This window comes from Macaca fascicularis, chromosome 14, assembly GCF_037993035.2.
Source record: "Macaca fascicularis isolate 582-1 chromosome 14, T2T-MFA8v1.1".
Lineage (NCBI taxonomy): Eukaryota > Metazoa > Chordata > Mammalia > Primates > Cercopithecidae > Macaca > Macaca fascicularis.
In genome coordinates, this window is record NC_088388.1 from 933,272 (window position 1) to 951,329 (window position 18,058).

Here is an 18,058-nt window from a genome sequence, read left to right on the forward strand (position 1 = left end):
GGAATAGTGCCTGTTGGTGACGGGTGGATGAAGGTGGTAGTGGACACCTGTGCATGGGTAGGGGTGATGACTGTGTGAGTGCTTGGGCTCACCAGTGAGGTGGACGAAGGTGGAATGTGAGTGGGAAGTGTGGTCTGAGGGTGTGAAGTGGTTGGATAGGTAGTGGTGGTCTTGAGTGTGGTAGTCACAGGACCTGTGGAAGAGATGGGAATGCTCCCCGTAGGTGGGGAATGTGTGGTGAAGGGTTTGGGTGGCCCGCTGCTGGTGGTCAAGGGGCTATGGATCACAGTGGTGCCGGTTTCTGTACTGGTGGGATTGTAATTAATGGTGGTGGTAGAAGTTAGGGTGATTTCAGGATGGTGTGTGGAGGAAACATGTGAGTGAAGGGATGTAGAAGTTTTGGCTGTGCTAAATGAGCTGTGGGCTTGGCTCGTCCGAATGGTGGTTCCCGTCATTGGTGGGGTTGCGTGCGTGGACCCTGTGTCACTGACCGTTGTTGGTGGAGGAATGGTGCCTGTTGGCGTTGAGTGGATGGAGGAGGAAGTGAACATCTGTGTGTGGGTAGGCGTGATGACTGTGTGAGTACCTGGAGTCACCGAGGAAGTGGAGAAAGGTGGAACGTGAGTGGGAAGTGTGGTCTGAGGGTGTGATGGTGTTGGATAGATAGTGGTGGTCTGGAAGGATGTTGCAGTCATAGGACCTGTGGAAGAGAGGGTACTGCTCCCTGTAGGTGGGGAGTGTGTGGTGATGGGTGTGGGTGTCCTGCTGCTGGTGGCCGAAGTGGCGTAGGTCACAGTGGTGCTGGTGCCTGTACTGGTGGACTTGGGAGTATTTGTGGTGGTAGAAGTTGGGGTGATTTCTGGATGATGTGTGGAGGAAGGGTGTGAGTGGAGGGATGTAGAGGTTTTGGCTGTACTGAATGAGCTGCTGTCTTGGCTGGTCCTACTGGTTGTTGCTGTCATTGGTGGGGCTGTGTGGGTGGACCCTGTAGCCTTGACTGTTGTCTGTGGATGAATGGTGCCTGTTGGTGTTGAGTGGATATAGGCAGAAGTGGACATCTCTGTGTGGGTAGGGGTGATGACTGTGTGAGTACTTGGAGTCACTGAGGAGGTGGAGAAAGGTGGAACGTGAGTGGGAAGTGTGGTCTGAGGGTGTGATGGGGTTGGATAGGTAGTGGTAGTCTTGAAGGATGTTACAGTTATAGGACCTGTGGAAGTGATGGGAGTGCTCCCTGTAGGTGGGGAATGTGTGGTGAAGGGTGGTGGTGGCCTGTTGCTGGTGGCCGAGGTGGTGTGGGCCACAGGGGTTCCAGTGCCTGTACTGGTGGGATTGGGAGTAATCGTGGTGGTAGAAGTTGGGGTGATTTCAGGATGGTGTGTGGAGGAAGTGTGTGAGTATAGGGATGTAGAGGTTTTGGCTGTGCTAAATGAGCTGTGGGCTTGGCTGGTCACACTGGTGGTCACTGTCATTGGTGGGGCTGTGTGTGTGGACCCTGTTGCCTTGACCGTTGTTGATGAAGGAATGGTGCCTGTTGGTGTTGAGTGGATGGAGGTGGAAGTGGACGTCTGTGAGTGTGTAGGGGTGATGACAGTGTGAGTAGTTGGAGTCACCAAGGAGGTGGAGAAAGGTGGAACGTGAGTGGGAAGTGTGGTCTGAGGGTGTGATGGGGTTGGATAGGTAGAGGTGGTCTTGAAGGATGTTGTAGTCGTAGGACCTGTGGAAGAGCTGGGTCTGCTCCCTGAAGGTGAATGTGTGGTGAAGGGTGTGTGTGGCTCACTGATGGTGGTCAACGTGGTGTGGGCCACAGGGGTGCTGGTTCCTGCACTAGTGGACTTGGGAATAATGGTGGTAGAATTTGGTGTGGTTTCAGGGTGGTGTGTGGAGGAAGCATGTGAGAGGAGGGATGTAGAGGTTTTGGCTGTGCTGAATGAGCTGTGGACTTGGCTGGTGCCACTGGTGGTCACTGTCATTGGTGGAGCTGTGTGCGTGGACCCTGTGGTTGTGAGCGTTGTCGGTGGAGGAATGGTGCCTGTTGGCGTTGAGTGGATGGAGGCAGAAGTGGACATCTGTGGGTGGATAGAGGTGATGACTGTGTAAGTACTTGGAGTCACCGAGGAGGTGGAGAAAGGTGGAATGTGAGTGGGAAATATGGTATGAGGTTGTGATGGGGTTGGATAGGTAGTGGTCGTCTTGAGAGATGTCGTAGTCGTAGGACCTTTGGAAGTGGTGGGTCTGCTCCCTGTAGGTGTGGAGTGTGTGGTGAAGGGTGGTGGTGGCCTGCTGCTGGTGGCCGAGGTGGTGTGGGCCACAGGGGTTCCGGTGTCTGTACTAGTGGGGTTGGGAGTAATTGCGATGGTAGAAGTTGGGGTGATTTCTGGATGATGTGTGGAGGAACCATGTGAATGTAGGGATGTAGAGGTTTTGACTGTGCTGAATGAGCTGTGGACTTGGCTGGTCCCACTGGTGGTCCCTGTCATTGGTGGGGCTGTGTGTGTGGACCCTGTAGCCTTGACTGTTGTTGATGAAGGAATGATGTATGTTGGTGTTGAGTGGATGGAGGTGGAAGTGGACGTCTGTGAGTGTGTAGGGATGATGACAGTGTGAGTAGTTGGAGTCACCAAGGAGGTGGAGAAAGGTGGAACGTGAGTGGGAAATGTGGTCTGAGGGTGTGGTGGGGTTGGATAGGTAGTGGTGGTCTGGAAGGATGTGGCAGTCATAGGACCTGTGGAAGAGACGGGACTACTCCCTGTAGGTGGGGAGAGTGTGGTGAAGGGTGGTGGTGGCCTGCTGCTGGTGACCAAGGTGGTGTGGGCCACAGGGGTGCTCGTGCCTGTACTGGTGGGGTTGGGAGTAATAGTGGTGGTAGAAGTTAGGGTGATTTCAGGATGGTGTGTGGAGGAAGCATGTGAGTGTAGGGATGTAGAGGTTTTGGCTGTGCTGATTGAGTTCTGGGCTTGACTGGTTCCACTGATGGTCCCCGTCATTGTTGGGGCTGTGCGCGTGGACCCTGTGGCCGTGAGGGTTGTTGGTGAAGTAATGGTGCCTGTTGGCTTTGAGTGGATGGAGGAGGAAGTGGACATCTGTGCGTGGGTAGGAGTGATAACTGTGTGAGTACTTGGAGTCACCAAGGAGGTGGAGAAAGCTGGAACATGAGTGGGAAGTGTGGTCTGAGGGTGTGATGGGGTTGGATAGGTAGTGGTGATCTTGACGGATGTTGCAGTCATAGGACCTGTGGAAGAGACAGAAGTGCTCCCTATAGGTGGGGAGTGTGTTGTGATGGGTATGGGTGTCCTGCTGCTGGTGGCCGAGTTGGTGTGGGTCACAGGGGTGCCTGTGCCTGTACTGGTGGACTTGGGAGTAATGTTGGTGGTAGAAGTTGGGGTGACTTGAGGATGGTGTGTGGAGGAAGCGTATGAGTGTAGGGATGTAGAGGTTTTGGCTGTACTGAATGAGCTGCTGTCTTGGCTGGTCCTACTGGTTGTTGCCGTCATTGGTGGGGCTGTGTGGGTGGACCTTGTGGACTTGACTGTTGTTTGTGGAGGAATGGTGCCTGTTGGCGTTGAGTGGATAGAGGCAGAAGTGGACATCTGTGCGTGGGTCGGGATGATGACTGTGTGAGTATTTGGAGTCACTGAGGAGGTGGAGAAAGGCGGCACATGAGTGGGAAGTGTGGTCTGAGGGTGTGATGGTGTTGGATAGATAGTGGTGGTCTGGAAGGATATTGCAGTCGTAGGACCTGTGGAAGCAACGAGAGTCCCCACTGGTGGGGAATGTGTGATGTGTGGGGTTTGGGGCGTTGTGTATTCAGTAGTCATTCCTGTTTGAGTTGTCTCTGTGGCTGTGGGCCTCGTGGGTTGTCCTGGCTGTGGGGTGGTTGGGCCCGTGGTGCTCGCTGGGGTTGGACGTGGGCCTGTCGTCTGGGTGGCCGTTGTTCCTGGCAGTTCCTGATCTGTCGATTTTGCTGTGGGAATTGGTGAAGTTGTCATCGTTACTGTGTTTGTTTCTCTACCCTGACCTCTGCTGGCCTTTTGTCCGTGTGACCTTTTTCTTGCCTGTCTCTGTCTCTGGTCCTGTGGCATGGCCCAGACTGTAGCCTGCCCCAGTGTCTCCATCTCACCTGGACCTGCTCCGCATCCTGCCCCGAGCTGAGTGCTGACTCCTTCAGCGCAGCTGCCACTCTGTGACTGGAGCCCAGGCCCTACTTTATCCCCCTCTGGTTCCTTGTGGCCCTGGTGGTGGCCCCTGCCCTCCTGCACCTCTGCTCCCCAGGCCTGCCTCTGTGGGTGCAGGGCGGCCCTCCCTCGCATCTAGCTCCAGTGTGCGCTGTTGGGCTGCCTTCCCGCTTGCCCTTTGGGAAATACAGGGTCTCCTTTGCGGCTGAGTCACCAAATGTGAGTTGGAGGTGGGCCCGGGTGCCTTTGCGATGGTTGGCATCCTGTGGCGCCGTGACTTACACAGCGTGGGGCTTGTCCCTGGTGTGGCTGGTGTTGGTGGTGTCACCGTGGTCCGTGTTGTGGACTGAGCTGTGGACGTTGTGGCTGGGCTGGCAGTCGATGCCGTGGCCCTGGTTGTGGCCTGGGTCACTGTGGGTTTTGTGGCTGTCGATCTCAGTGTGGCTGTGGGAGGCAGCCCTGATGTGGCTTGTGGGGTGACGGCCGTGGTTGGTCTAGGTGATTCTGCAGAGGACAGCCGCCCGGAACATCCCCTTCCTGTGGGCCTGCATCTCAAAGGCTTATGTCCCAGCCCCCTGCCCTGCTCCTGGGATCCCTGGCCTGCTGTCCGGGACTCAGCCTCCTTGGAGGGGCTCCTCCTCTTGCCTTTGTTAGGTCCTCCCGCCGTACTCCTGGCTGTGGCGGCCAGAGCTGGAGCAGTGACCACACGCTCATGGGGCTGCAGCTGCTCCTGCACCCACCCTTACTCGGCTGAGCGGACGGTTGTCCTGTCCCCTCCAGGGTCCCTGGGCAGCAGATGGGGCCCTGCTCGGTGTAGGGCAGGGGCAGGCTGCCTGGCAGAGGCCCTGTAGGTCCCACACGGTTTCTAGTGACAGCAGCCAGCAGCAAGGAATGCCTGTGCCGTGACCAGCTTGTCTTTAAAAGTTTTTCTGAAAAATCCCCAGTTTGGCTCCCAAGCATAGGAAATTCTATGCTGAGAATCTGCTTAGTGGCAGATCTGAGCCAGGAAGCGGGGCCATCCCTGAACCCACCCCAGAGGTGTACCTAGGACCCCCTGCAGCTGCCCTCTCCATGGGCTCATCTGGAGGCTCCTTACCTCCCGAGGAGGCCGTGGGCTTGGAGGATGTGAGCGTGGCTGGAAGGAGGGGTGTCTGGGTGGGGCTGGCAGGGGTGTGTTTGGAGCTGGGTGAGGGTCCGGTGGAGCTGAGAAGCCCGATGGTGGTGGAGGTTCCCGTTGTGGGCCAGACTTGTGTGGGCCGTGAGCCTGGGTGGACGGACATGCCATCAGGGCTGCAGGGCACTGGCACATCCTTGGGGAGCACCCTCCCCGCTGCCTGCTTGGCCGAAGCCGGGCAGCCCTGCAGGGGCTGATGTGCCGGGCACTCAGTTGAGGGCTGGCCCGTGGCTCTCTGAGTGCAGCCTGTCTCCTGGCAGGGCCTTCTGCATGGCGGCGGTCACCAGTTGAGGCCCCACTGTGTGCTCATCCGTGGGTCCAGCCAGGGCCACGGGGACCAGGCTGCTGCCTGGCTGTGGGCTGAGCTCCTCCCCCAGCTCTGATTGCCAGGTTAGACCTGGGAAGGGCACAGGCACTGCCTGCCCCCTCCCTGCTTCCCACCCAACAGATTTGTCCAGGGAGCCAGGGGGAGCCCAGGAAAGGGCCGCGTCACCTTGGCACGTAGTGTGCGTGCAATCACCTGTGGTGGATGGCTGCGGTGTGGTGGCTGGCACTGCAAGAAGATGGCGTCAGCTCCCTGTGGCGCTCGAAGCCTCCCCACCCCGTGGGGCCTCCGGAAGCTCCGAGGGCCTGAGTCAGAGATGCTCACCAAGGATGAGGTGGAGGGGATCGGAGGGGATCGGAGGGGCTGGGAGCCCACCCTTCCCTCTCTCCCTTTCTCCTTCCCAGGATGATTCCCACTCTCTACCCCAGGCACCCTGGCAGGCCTGGTGAGGGTAGGGGGAGCTGGGGGCTGGTGGAAGAGGGATGGGAGGGCCCAACGGGGTTTAGTGCTGTTTTTTTCTCTCTGCTGCCATGGGCTGGAGGCTGCCTGAGTCTCTGGAGACCCAAGGGGCCAGGGTCCCGGACAGTCGAGTCCCAGAGCTCACGTAAGGGTTCACAGCCCCCGAGGGCTCTCTCCCTTGTTTGTGGGATGCAGACATGCTTTCTGCCTCCATGTAGGCAGGGGCAGGGGTTCTCAGGGCAGCTGACTGGACTTACTGCAGGGCACGCACACCCCCTCCTCGTGGTCGAAGTACTCATCCTGGGAGCAGTTGTAGCAGCCTAGGGTGGAGAACGGCCAGGCTGTGTGACCAGTGGCCAGCCAGGCCCACCTGCATGTTTCCTGTCCTGGCGGCCTCCTTCCTCTCTGCCTTTTTTTTTTTTTTTTTTTTTGAGACAGAGTCTCGCTCTGTCGCCCAGGCTGGAGTGCAGTGGCGCGATCTTAGCTCACTGCAACCTCTGCCTCCTGGATTCAAGTGATTCTCCTACCTCAGCCTCCCAAGTAGCTGCGATTGCAGGCGTGTGCATGATGCACGGCTAATTTTTGTATTTTTAGTAGTGATGGGGCTTCGCCATGTTGGCCAGGCTGGTCTCGAATTCCTGACCTCAGGTGATTTGCCTGCCTCGGCCTCTCAGTGTGCAGGGATTACAGTTTCACCCGCGCACCTTGCTCTAAGCCACTCCTTTCCTGCCATGCCTTCCTCGGGCCTTGGTCTCTCATCCCCTGCTTATCACCCGAGGCTGGGGCTTCAGTGCCATCTTCCAGTCCTCACCTCCCCCTGGACCTCAGACACTGGCCCCCCTCTTCTGTGCTCCCCAATGCAGGTACCCTGCATTGCCCTCCTGAGCCCCAGTGCATCTGTCCCGTGTGTCCGGATGGCTCCAGACATCACCCTCCTCCACCGCTTGGGCCAGCACCTGTTAATCCCAGGACCATCTGCGTTCAGACATCTGCCCTGGGTCAGCTACAGGGCTCACAAAGACCCCTGCATCCTGGCCTCACCCCATCCCACACTTCTGTGTACCCCACACCCCTCTGTAGCCCTGCGCCCCTCACTTGCTCGCTCTGCCCACTGCCCTGGCTTTCTCAAGGGTTCTGGGCACAAGGCTGCTCCTGGCTGCTCCTCTGGATGCTTTCCTGGCTCCCCGCCTCACCTTTCCCATCCTCACCCTCACATCTGCTTCCCACCAAGGACCCCAACCACCCTGTGTGGCACGGAAGCCATGGGGTAGCTCTCCCACCCCGGCCTGCCTTTCTCCCCTCCATGGTGGGCGCCTTGGCCGACACTGGTTCTGCCTCCTTAGGCACCTCTCCCCGGCTGGGAGGGAAGCCTCAGGGTGCAGGACTGTTTGTTTTGTGTAAGGCCAGGTCCCCTGACCTGGAACTGGCCTGGAGGACAGAGGTGCTCAGGACGCATCTGCTGAGCGAGTGAATGATTGTGTGTGAAAGAATGAATGTGCAAGTGAATGACTGCATCAATGTGTATGAACGAATGTGCTTGAATGAATAAGCAAGCATGAATGAATGAATGTGCATGGATGAATGTGTGAATGAATGTGCGTGAATGTTCAATGAATGTGTGAATGTGCATGAGTGAATGTGCATGAGTGAATGAACGAATGTGCATGAATGAATGTGCATGAATCTGCGTGAATGTACATGAGTGAATGTGTGAATGAGCATGAATGAATGTGTTGAGTGAATGCGTGAATGAGCATGAATATGTTGAATGAGTGTGCATGAGTGAGCGTGAATGGATGAATGTGGAGTGAATGTGCGTGAATGAATGTGCATGAATGAATGTACATGAGTGAATGTACGTGAATGTGTGAGTGAACAAATGTGCGTGCATGAATGAATATGCGTGAATGAATGAGCATGAATAAAGGTGCGTGAATGAATGCGTGAATGCGTGAGTGGATGAACAAATGTGTGTGAATGAATATGCGTGAATGTGCATTAATCTGCATGAATGAATGTGTGAATGAATGTGTGAATTAATGAATGCGTGTGAATTAATGAGCATGAATGAATGTGTGAATGAGTGAATATGTGTGAATGAATGTGCATGAATGAGTGAATGGGTCCCCCTGTGTATCTGCGTCACCTCCCCGCCACCTGGCACCTTCGATGTTGCTGCCTGGGACGCTCTGTGGTTGGCCTGGGCAGAGGCAGGGCTGGTAGTGCCACGTGCAGTTGGCCTCCTGGGTGTACTGGTACTCGCCGTGGCTGTCCTGCGTGTGCGTGTTGTAGAAGCCGCAGTAGATGGCTGGGAGGAAGGGACATGTCAGCTGGCGGGGTTCCTGGCCCTGGCCCTGGCCCTGACCCAGTGGTTCCCCTGGGCATGCGTGGAACCTGAGCGTGGGTGGGGAAGGCCTGGGCCCTTTTGGCGAAACCTCCCCTGGGCAGCTGGGGGCTGCGGGAGGACCAGGGTGGCCCTGCAGGGCACAGCCTGGTGCCTGTCCAGGGAGAGGGGCCTGTGGGCGAGGGCAGCCCTGCGCTGGCCCTCAGTGGTGCTGGGTGTCAGGGGCTGGAGCAACCTGTGGGTGGGGTGGTCACTCACGGCAGAAGTCCGGGGTCCTCCAGTCCACACACAAACCCTTGTCTAGACAGGCTTGGGCGTAGGCAGCCACAGCGTCACACAGACACTCACAGTCCCCGCCACTGTCACACCCACATGCGTCGCGCACGCAGGCCTCGTAGTAGGGCAGGTGGTATACCTGCAGGAGCGTGTGCCAGTCAGTGTCTGGCCATCGGGGGATAGCGGGGCACCAGGCTTTGCCACCTGCAGTGCCCTCAGTGTGGTGAGGCCAGAGTGTGGCGGCCAGGGCACTGGGACTGGGTGAGCCGCAGCACATGGACCTCAGCCCTGACCGCCAGCCACCCTCCCAAAGCCGATGCTGCCACGGAGGCCTGACCCGAGCTCACGCCGTGAGATCCGCCATTGGGACCAAGGTACGCTGCCACCAACCATGACCACTGCAGCCCTGCCCGGGGTCTCCGCTCCCCCACGCCACGCTCACATTCAGCGGGCCAGTGCCATGCCGTTCCACCATGGGTTGTCCCTATCCTCTCAGTTCTTACTGCACCCCGATGACTGGATCACACCCTGGGCCGGGAAGCGTGTGCCCTGCATCCTGGAGGTCACCCTGACCACCGGCTCCTGAGCAGGGGGCCCCACCAGGCCATGCTGCCCCAGGGGACTCATGGCACTGTCTGGGGGTGCTATTGGCATCTGGTGGCCAGAGGCTGGGGGCTGCTAAACAGCCACAGTGCACAAGTCGGCCCCACGTCAGGGCCCTGCGCTCAGGCAGAGGGTCTGAACCTCTCTGCACCCTGATCTGGCTGGTCTGGGATCCCATGGAGGGAGAACCGTGCCTGGCTTTCCCACCTTGGGCCAGACAGGGCCCGGCCCCCACCCCCTCCCCCACCCCCACCGGACATTTGTGGAGGAGCAGGCGCACAGCCCTCTGCCCGGTGCCCACCTTGCTGTGGCAGGCAGCAAAGGTCTGGCTGTTGATGATGCTGCACTTGCGCTCGGCCCAGGAGCGCCGGAAGGCATTGAGGCTGCAGGGGTCCGCCACGAAGCTCACGTCCCCGCACAGCGGGCTCTCCTTCCACGAGTTCACGAACTCCAGCTCGCTGGACGCCACGTACCTGCTGCGCGTCTCAAAGTCGTCCTTCATATTCCCGTTGAAGTTGCCACACAAGCCGCAGAGGGGATCCTGCAGGCAGCGGCATCAGGCCGGGCCCAGGGACTGTGCCATCCGTCTCCACCCCTGCATCGGGGAGGGTCTGGGAGGACGCAGAGGGCGTGCGGTACCTGGGAGTCACGGGTGATCCTGATGAGGATGGTCATGTGCCTGTTCCAGATGAGTGTCAGGTTGTACCTTCCGGGGACACTGATGTCCACGACAAGGCTCAGCGTGCCCGGCCTCACACTGAGCTGCACGTGGGGCTCCTCCCCGGTGACCGTGTAGTTTCTGTCTGCCAGCACCACGGACAGGCCCTGTGGAGTAGGGTTGGCATGGGACTGCCTGTCTTCCCCGGCCCCTGGCACAGCCGTGCTGGACCGAGCTCTCAGAGGCAGAGCTGCCAGGTCTGTTAAGGCCATGCATAGGAGCACCTGCTGAGAACCAGCTTGGGGCAGAAGGGCCTGGCATGCCTGGAACAGGGCTGAGGGCTGAAGCTCGGGCTTCCTGGAGAGTCCCTCCCCTCTGCCTGGGAGACATTGCGCAGCCCCTGAAACCTTGTGGGGGACAAGCACCCCTGGTCCTGAGTGTCTGGCCAGGGAGGGGCAGCAGGCACCCCTCAAGGAGAGGCAGGCGGGGAGAGCTGCACCTCAGGGCAGGACCTGGAGGCTCCAGTGGGCAGGGTCCAGCTGTGTGGCAGGGGCCCCCTCCCGCCCCTCCTGCCCTGCCAGTCTGCCTCGCTGCTCACCCCCAGGAAGATCTTGATGGCGCGTGAACACGTGACCCCCGAGTTCCCACAGATGACGTTCTCTGTCAGGATCTTGAAGGTGGGCTGTGAATCATTGGCACCACACCCGTCCTGCAGGGAGAGGGCACTGAGGAGGAGCCCTGGGGGACGTGCCTCTGGGTCCCCGGGCCCCGCGGCCCCGCGCCCGGTGGATACCGTGGCCAGGATGTACTCGCAGTTGCCGTCGAATACGAAGCGTTGGCCGTCGAAGGTGACGATGTGGCCTTCCCCGTAGAGGGTGCAGGTGGATGGGCAGTGGGTGCCCTGCTGGCAGGCCCACCTCCCCCTGGAGCAGGTGCTGTGGAGACAGCAGGTGTGGGTGGCAGGCCCGTGGCCCTCCTGCCATACTGGGTGTGGTCCCTGGAGAGGCCAGGCTGCACCTCTGGATGCCCCTACCTCCGGGACAACCCCACCCTGGGCAGCCCCTGCCTGCCCCAGACAGCCCCTGCCTGCCCCAGACAGCCCCAGGAGCCCATGGCGTCTGGAGCGAGGCTTTGTCTCACCAGGTCCTGCAGTCGGTGTGGAGCTCAGCTCCCCCAGGGTAGGAGACCCCCGAGAACTCACACGGGCACTCCTCAGGGGGCACACACTGCCCGTCGGCATTCTCGTAGAGGCCCTCGGCACAGACACAGCCAGGCTCACACTTGGTGGGCACCTGGAGGGAGGCAGGTCAGCGGCCCCTGGAAGGGTGGCCTCAGCCAGCCGCTGCCCAGCCCTGGGCCCCTCTGAGACCACCTGGCGTGTCTCCCAGGCCCTCTCCCTGAATACAGCCCTACTCTGTGGCCTTTGTGGGCAGCTGGGCTTATTGCCTTAGCAAAGCTTCCCCCACTTTGTGAAAGGTGCTGGGACTCTGTACCCATCCCTACACATGGACACCCCACCCTCCCCAAGCTGGTGCTGGCCACTGTCCTCAGGGAGCCCTGCAGACGAGCCCCTGGGGCCTCCAGCTGCCCAGCCACAGGGCTGCTCCCCCCTCCTGGCCAGCCCCAGGCACCCGCCGCAGGGCAGAACATGGCCGGGTCTCCCGGGGTTCTGTGGAAACTCCCTCATGGCCCAGGTGGGGCCTGGGCGTTCCCGCTCCTTGCGCGCCCCCTTACGCAGGCAACACCAGTGGCCAGCATCTGGCATGTGGGGGCGCAGGCCGCCCCAAACTTGTTCTCGGAGGACTGGCTGCAGGACTTGAAGGTCTTGGGGGCCTGGCAGGTGGCTATAGGAAAGAGGGGCACCCAGTCAGGACACTGAGAGGAAGCCGGGGCCCCTCACAGTCCCAGCCTGTGGCCGGCACTGCTGTACGTACCCAGGAACATCTGTGGTCGCTGCGGGCAACTCAGCCGCCCGTTGATGCAGTAGCTGCAAGAGAGAGGCTGCGTGAGCCCCCGGGGCCCGGCAGGGACCCCCCGCCTGGCCCCTGCCTGGCCCCTCACCAGGTGACGCCGTTGACGATGGTGGACTGCTCGGCCAGGATGAATTTGTAACCCTCCAGTGTGCACGGGCACTGGGCCTTGCGCACACACTCGCCCTTGTGGTTCAGGTAGGTGCCATTGGGGCAGTTGCAACCGTCCACGGGCACCGCGCTGGCATGGCACTCGGCGGCACGGTCTGACAGCGACAGGCAGGTGCGCTCACAGGCTTGGCTGTTGTAGCTGAAGGTGGTGTTGCCCGTGCAGGGGACGGCTGTGGAGGACCCGGGTATCAGACCCTCCGGGCATCAGACCCTCTGGGAGGGGCCGGCCGGGGAGGGCGAGCTTGGGTTCCACTGCCTGCCGGGCACTGCAGAGCCTCAGAGCTTGGGGCCCCAGGACACCCCCTCATGAGCCCAGCCTGCTGTGATCCCGCTAAGCCCCGCTGGGCACTCACTGCAGTTGTCCACGCTGCTTCTCCAGCCCCAGAGCAGGACGCCCCGTGAGGCGCAGGCGTGTACGTAGTCGCCCAGGGCAGCGCAGATGTGGGGGAAGGTCTCCTCGTAGTTGCAGGCCTGGTACACGCACCTCTGCGGGCAGAGAGCCAGCATGGGCTGGTGGCAGGCACCCTGCCCTGGGGATGTGGGGGCCCCAAACCTATGCCTTTGGGTGCCTGAGACCATGTCAGCCACCACGGCCTTCCCTGCAGCCCTCCCAAGACGCCCTCGGGCCCTCACCTTGTAGAAGGGCGCGGGGTTCACTGTGGCATGGCACCTCTCGAACACCGTGCCTGCCCTCACCAGCATGGAACAGTGGGTCTCCGCACACACCTCTGGGGACGACAGGCCCGGGTGTGAGTCCCGGCCCCTCCCCATTCCAGCCACGGCTCCTCCCAGGGACCCCCCACCCTGGCAGCTGGGCCTGTGGTCGAGTCCAGGGGTCTGTCAGAACTGTGGGTGCTGGGGGGCAGCCAGGGGGAGTTGGGGGCCGGACACTCACTGTTGAGCTGGCTCATGGAGCAGGGGTCAGTCTCACGCTCCAGAGCGGCCGGACAGTTCCCCGCCCGCCAGGAGTCCACAAACAGCGAGGCGGTGCCCTCGGCGATACCCACGCTGGTGGTGAAGTCGTCCGTAGTGTCCCCGTTGAAGTTGCCGCAGAGCCCTGAGCCGGCAGGCCTGAGTTCAGCTTGAGCCCATCCCTCCTGCACCTGTTCCTGCCCACACGCCCTGGAGCTCCCGTCCTTCCTCTAATAGCACCCTGGGTGAGAAGCCGCGTGGGCCACACGTGCCTGTTATCCCCGGGGGCTTCCCGGACACACAGGGTTGTGTGAACCTCTCTTGGACCTTTCTCCTCCCCTGGTCATGGCCAGGCCCCGTAGGAATGAGGCAACAGGGCCACCCGGAGGGGCAGGGACTCACCTCTGGTCTGACCTCTGAACTGGGGCCCAACAGTGATGTAGGCCTGGAAGACGGGGCGCAGCTGGACCACGAGTTCCAACCCGAAGCTGGTGGCCATCTGGAGGTGGGTGGACGTCTGCCTGAAGACCGTGATGTTGCCTGCAGGACACAGTGCTCAATGGGCCGTCTCAGCCCCCTCCCTGCCCACTGCAGCCCACCCCGAAGGCACCGTTCTGGGGGGCCAGGGACTGGGCCAGGACGTACGAGTCTTGTATGGCAGCCACTTGGCTTCTCCGTTGTTGGTGACCACCTCGTCCTGAGAGATCACAATTTTGTCCTGGAGAGAGGGTGGCCTGAGTCAGGGCGCAGGCGCCAGGGAGCGGAGCCCTGCTGGCAGGGACGGGTGCGGGAAAGGCCTTACCTGCCTGGAGAGATAGACCACGGCCACCAGGGAGGTCTCGGACTGTGAGAAGCCGGACTTGTCGTACACAGCCATGAGGGCACCGTCCTCGGGAAGCTGGGGGCTCTGCGAGGGGGTGGCGCTCAGGCATGGGTGGGGTCACCGGGAGTGCCCCTCCCCACGGGCCACGGGGCTCGTCCTACCTGGAGGAGGATGTAGGTGCAGGCGCCGTGGAAGCGGTAGGGCCTGGCGTCGAACGTGGTGACGAAGGAGCCACCTTCCAGGGAGCAGTGGCCGGGGCATGGCCGCTCCCTGCACGCCCAGCGGCCCTGGGTGCACTGGCTGTGGGTGGGCATGGGGGCAACCGCATGGTGGGCAGGGCCGCTGGAGCTGGACAGCAGCACACCCCTACCCGCCCTAGGCCAGCGGAACTCCTGCCGGCCAGCCAGAACCCCCTCCAGCGCCTCACTCACCAGGTTTGGCAGGGGGCTATTGTGACCTCCCCGGGGGCATACATGGCGCCGTTGAGCAGACAGGGGCACTGGGTGACGGGCACGCAGGTGTGGTTACTGGAGAGGTCATTCAGGACCGTACCTGCAATAGCGGGGCTTCTTGGGGCTTGGGTGGGACTGACTGCCTCCCACTCTCCTGTTGGGCGGCCCCTCCCTGGCTCCAGGGAGACGCCCCCCACCCCCCGCAACCTGGCTCCGAGAAGACGCCCCCTCCAGCCTGGGCTGCGACTTCTCACTCCAGCTGCACTTGCATTTGCAAGTCTACGTCAGGCCCTGTGCGTGCACAGCCCTTCGTGCCAGTGTGCCCAGCCCAGGCTCCTGGTGAGTGGCGGCCTCCAGCAGGCAGGGACGTGTAACTGTCCCATGGCCCAGCTCAAACCCCACCTTCTCTCGGCAGCTCCCCGACTCCAGTGAGCAGCCCTCACTGCCTGTGGGTTTGCAGGGGTGGCCATGGCTGGGAGACCTGCAGGCTGCAAGCGTCGGGCGGGAAAAGCCTGTCCCAGGGCAAGAGGCGCCGGAGCTGGGACTCAGACGGCAGGATGTTGGGGTGAGCCCGGTCGGGGTGGGTGGAGTCTGACGTCCCCTTGTCCCTGGGCTCTCTCCAGGGGTCCCAGGGAGAGTGAGTGCCTGCCACTGCCCTCACCTTCTGGGCAGAAGCACCCGAAGGTGCAGGAGCTGGAGCAGCTGTGCTGCGGGTTGGAGCAGGTCTTCACGCAGGCCGAGCCGCACTCCTGGTACACCTGGTTGGCTGGGCACTGACCCACGGCTGTGGGCACACACGGCTCTGGTGAGAGGTTCCCCCCCACCCCTCCCTGTCCCACCCCAGCTTGGTGGAGGACTTAGCCCAGCCTCTCCTCCATCTAGAAGCAGCAGCCGGGATCTCAGACGAGGACGGATGCAGGCGTCACATCAGGCAGTCCAGGGGCTGGGAGAGCTGGGTCTGGAGCCCTCGGCCTCCCTGCCCCCCGCCACCCTTCCCTGGACTCACAGCACAGGCCGGGGCCCCGCCAGCGGCGGACGGGCTGGCCCACCATGCTGCACCGGCGGGAGTACTCGGACAGGGTGGCACAGCTGCTGTTCTGTGGGCCTGGCTGGGTGGCTGCGGCCACGTCTGCCTGGCAGCTTAGCACGAAGGGCTCCTTGGACACGCTGCACTCGGGGGCCACCAGGGTCAGCAGCTGTGTGCAGATCTGGGCCTGGGGGGGCCGCTCAGGGTCATGGGGGCAAAGGCCACACCCCGTGCCACCATGACTGGGGAGGTCAGGGCAGGGCGTCTGTGATGGGGCTGCTTGTGGGGGACCCTGGTGGTCTCGGCGACCCTGTGAGACCTGGGGTCAGCCCCACCTGGAGCCCCCTTGCTTACATGCTGGACCTGCCGGACATGGGTGTTGGGGATGTCCTCAGAGGTGCAGATCTCACCGGGGTCGTCCAGCTTCTGGAGCGCAGCGAACTTGTGGAGTTCCAGGAACTTGCCTGGGGGTGCAGGACAGGGATCAGCACCGTGGGGGCTGGGCCTCAGAGGCACCCCTGCCCTGCCCCCCACCTAGAGGCCCCCCAGCCCTGTCCCCCACCTTGAGACCCTCAGCCCTACCCCCACCTACCCTTGTTGCTCAGAACAGAGGCCCCCACCAACCCTGGCCCCCACCTACCCTCCTCACTGACAAACTCATTGGTCACCTTCCCGTCAAAGTTCCCGCAGAGCCCACACATCTGGCCCATGTACTTCCGCTCCACCAGAACCTGCGGGAGACGGCTCTGCTGGGGGCCAGGGAGCTAGGGGACCGGGGTGCCCCTCATCCGCTGTGGAGGGCTCTCAGTTCCTGCTCCTGGACCCAGAGCCCCCACCATCCCCCCACCCTGTTCGTCTGCTGCTTCTTGTGGGAGCCTAATTTTCCAGTGGAGAAGCTGAGTCACCCACAAAACCCAGTCCTAGCTCATGTTACTGGCCAGGGGTCAGCACTGCTTGGCACAAAGGGCCTGGCTGCATGGCAGCCTGAGGGCTGGCTGGGATCCCCAAGGAGGGCAGCCCCTCCAGAGTCCCACCTGCCCCCCCAGTGCTGTGGGTCTCCAGGCCCACCCTGGCCCCTCTCTCCTCACCATGAGGTGGCTGTCAGGGCCCCACACGGCCTCCAGCTCTAGCTCCAGCTGCTTGGCCACCAGCCGCACACTCTGGCCAAAGGGTGTGATCTGGAGCCCATTGCTGGTGTAGGGCAGGCTGATGACCCTGTGGGGCGAGGGCAGTCGGTGGTGGCCCCTCAGTCCTCTGGCCCCCGGGCCCCAGCCCACCTGGCCTACCCGATGTCCTTGACTGAGATGGTGGCTTCGCTCACGGTGACGATGGAGGCCCCCAGCTCCACGATGATCCGCGAGATGTTCCCGTCTGTACCTCGCCGCAGCTGGACACTGAAGGTGGGGAAGGCGTCCTTGCACGTGGCCGCGAAGATGTAGTTGCACGTCCCCGAGAAGTCGTACACATGGTGGTCGAAGGTGGAGAAGTGACCAGCCCCCCACGTGGAGCACTGGCCTTTGTCCGGGGCTACAGAGATAGCAGTGCTGACACAAAACCCTGTGTCCCCACCATCCTGGCCGGGCAGGGCTAGGGCAGGCAGAGAGGTCACTCATCTCCCTGGGCCAGGGTTTTAGAGTTGGGGCCAGGCTGTGGAAACCCCGGACATGGGCATCTGAGTGAACCTGAGTGCTATGGTATATGCCTGGCCAGGAGTCAGCACTGCTGTGGGCATATGTACACACGTGTGTGTGTGTACACGTATGTGTGTGTTGGTGTGTGCATACGTGTCAGGTGTGTCCATGCGTGCATTGGGAGTGTGTGTGTTGGAGAGCTGTGTAGGCGTGTACAATATATACCTGCATGTGTAGTGGGTGTGATTGTGTGTGTTGTGTGCATGTGTGTGTTGTTTGTGTGAGCTGGGCATGTGTGTTGAGTGCATGTGTGTGCATGCTGGGTGTATGCGTGTGTGTGGGTGTGCATGTGTGTGTTGGGCACGTGTCTCAGGTGTGTGTAGGGTGTGTACAATGGTGCATGTGTGTGTAGGGTTGTGTGTTGGGTGCGTGCACATGTATAAGTCATGCATGTTGTATGTGTGCACGTTTGCATGTCTGGGATGTGTGTGCGTGGGTGTTGGGTGTGTATGTGTTTGGCTATGTTGGGTGTGTGCATGTGTATGTCAGGAGTGTGTGTAGGTCGTGTGTGTTGGTTGTGTGTTGGGTGTGTGTGTGACGTGTGCTCATGCATGTGTCATGTACATGTGTATGTCAGGTGTGTGCCTGTGTGTTGGGTTGTGTGTGTGTAGTGGGTGTGTGTGTATGTGTATGTCGGGTGTGTGTAGGTCGTGTGTGTTGGGTTGTGTGTGTAGAGTGTGTTGGTGTGTGTGCATGTGTGTTGGGTTTGTGTGTGGAGTGTGTGTTGGGTGTGTGTGTAGGTCGTGTTGGGTGTGTGTGCATGTGTGTTGGGTTGTGTCTGTGTAATGTGTTGGGTGTGTGTGCATGTGTGTTGGGTTGTGTGTAGTGTGTGTTGGGTGTGTGTAGTGTGTGTTGGGTGTGTGTAGTGTGTGTTGGGTGTGTATGTGACGTGTGCTCATGCATCTGTGTCATGTATGTGTGTCAGGTGTATGTGCATGTGTATGTTGGTACGTGTGCGTATGTTGGCATATGCATGTGTGTTCATGTTTGTTGGTGCATGT

At 60.9% G+C, this 18,058-nt stretch overlaps 1 protein-coding gene across 1 annotated transcript in view; it reads right to left on the reverse strand.

Annotated features, from left to right (window-relative positions):
• Window positions 1-18,058, reverse strand: part of MUC6 (mucin 6, oligomeric mucus/gel-forming) — a 35,158-nt gene that overhangs the window by 13,442 nt on the left and 3,658 nt on the right. Inside the window, exons 3-34 of the mRNA XM_065529304.2 lie at window positions 16,653-16,893; window positions 16,455-16,581; window positions 16,007-16,097; window positions 15,721-15,830; window positions 15,346-15,553; window positions 15,001-15,123; window positions 14,319-14,439; window positions 14,049-14,187; window positions 13,867-13,971; window positions 13,710-13,782; window positions 13,467-13,604; window positions 13,048-13,209; window positions 12,786-12,880; window positions 12,506-12,638; window positions 12,073-12,322; window positions 11,946-11,998; window positions 11,746-11,855; window positions 11,152-11,303; window positions 10,610-10,946; window positions 9,993-10,178; window positions 9,655-9,894; window positions 8,733-8,889; window positions 8,295-8,438; window positions 6,388-6,450; window positions 5,631-5,725; window positions 5,269-5,539; window positions 4,455-4,676; window positions 3,737-3,961; window positions 1,208-1,714; window positions 947-1,004; window positions 587-859; window positions 93-193 (exon numbers count right to left, since the gene is read on the reverse strand). Coding sequence (XP_065385376.1) covers window positions 93-193; window positions 587-859; window positions 947-1,004; window positions 1,208-1,714; window positions 3,737-3,961; window positions 4,455-4,676; window positions 5,269-5,539; window positions 5,631-5,725; window positions 6,388-6,450; window positions 8,295-8,438; window positions 8,733-8,889; window positions 9,655-9,894; window positions 9,993-10,178; window positions 10,610-10,946; window positions 11,152-11,303; window positions 11,746-11,855; window positions 11,946-11,998; window positions 12,073-12,322; window positions 12,506-12,638; window positions 12,786-12,880; window positions 13,048-13,209; window positions 13,467-13,604; window positions 13,710-13,782; window positions 13,867-13,971; window positions 14,049-14,187; window positions 14,319-14,439; window positions 15,001-15,123; window positions 15,346-15,553; window positions 15,721-15,830; window positions 16,007-16,097; window positions 16,455-16,581; window positions 16,653-16,893 — 5,310 coding nt within the window. The remainder of the gene's footprint in view (window positions 1-92; window positions 194-586; window positions 860-946; window positions 1,005-1,207; window positions 1,715-3,736; window positions 3,962-4,454; window positions 4,677-5,268; window positions 5,540-5,630; window positions 5,726-6,387; window positions 6,451-8,294; window positions 8,439-8,732; window positions 8,890-9,654; window positions 9,895-9,992; window positions 10,179-10,609; window positions 10,947-11,151; window positions 11,304-11,745; window positions 11,856-11,945; window positions 11,999-12,072; window positions 12,323-12,505; window positions 12,639-12,785; window positions 12,881-13,047; window positions 13,210-13,466; window positions 13,605-13,709; window positions 13,783-13,866; window positions 13,972-14,048; window positions 14,188-14,318; window positions 14,440-15,000; window positions 15,124-15,345; window positions 15,554-15,720; window positions 15,831-16,006; window positions 16,098-16,454; window positions 16,582-16,652; window positions 16,894-18,058) is intronic.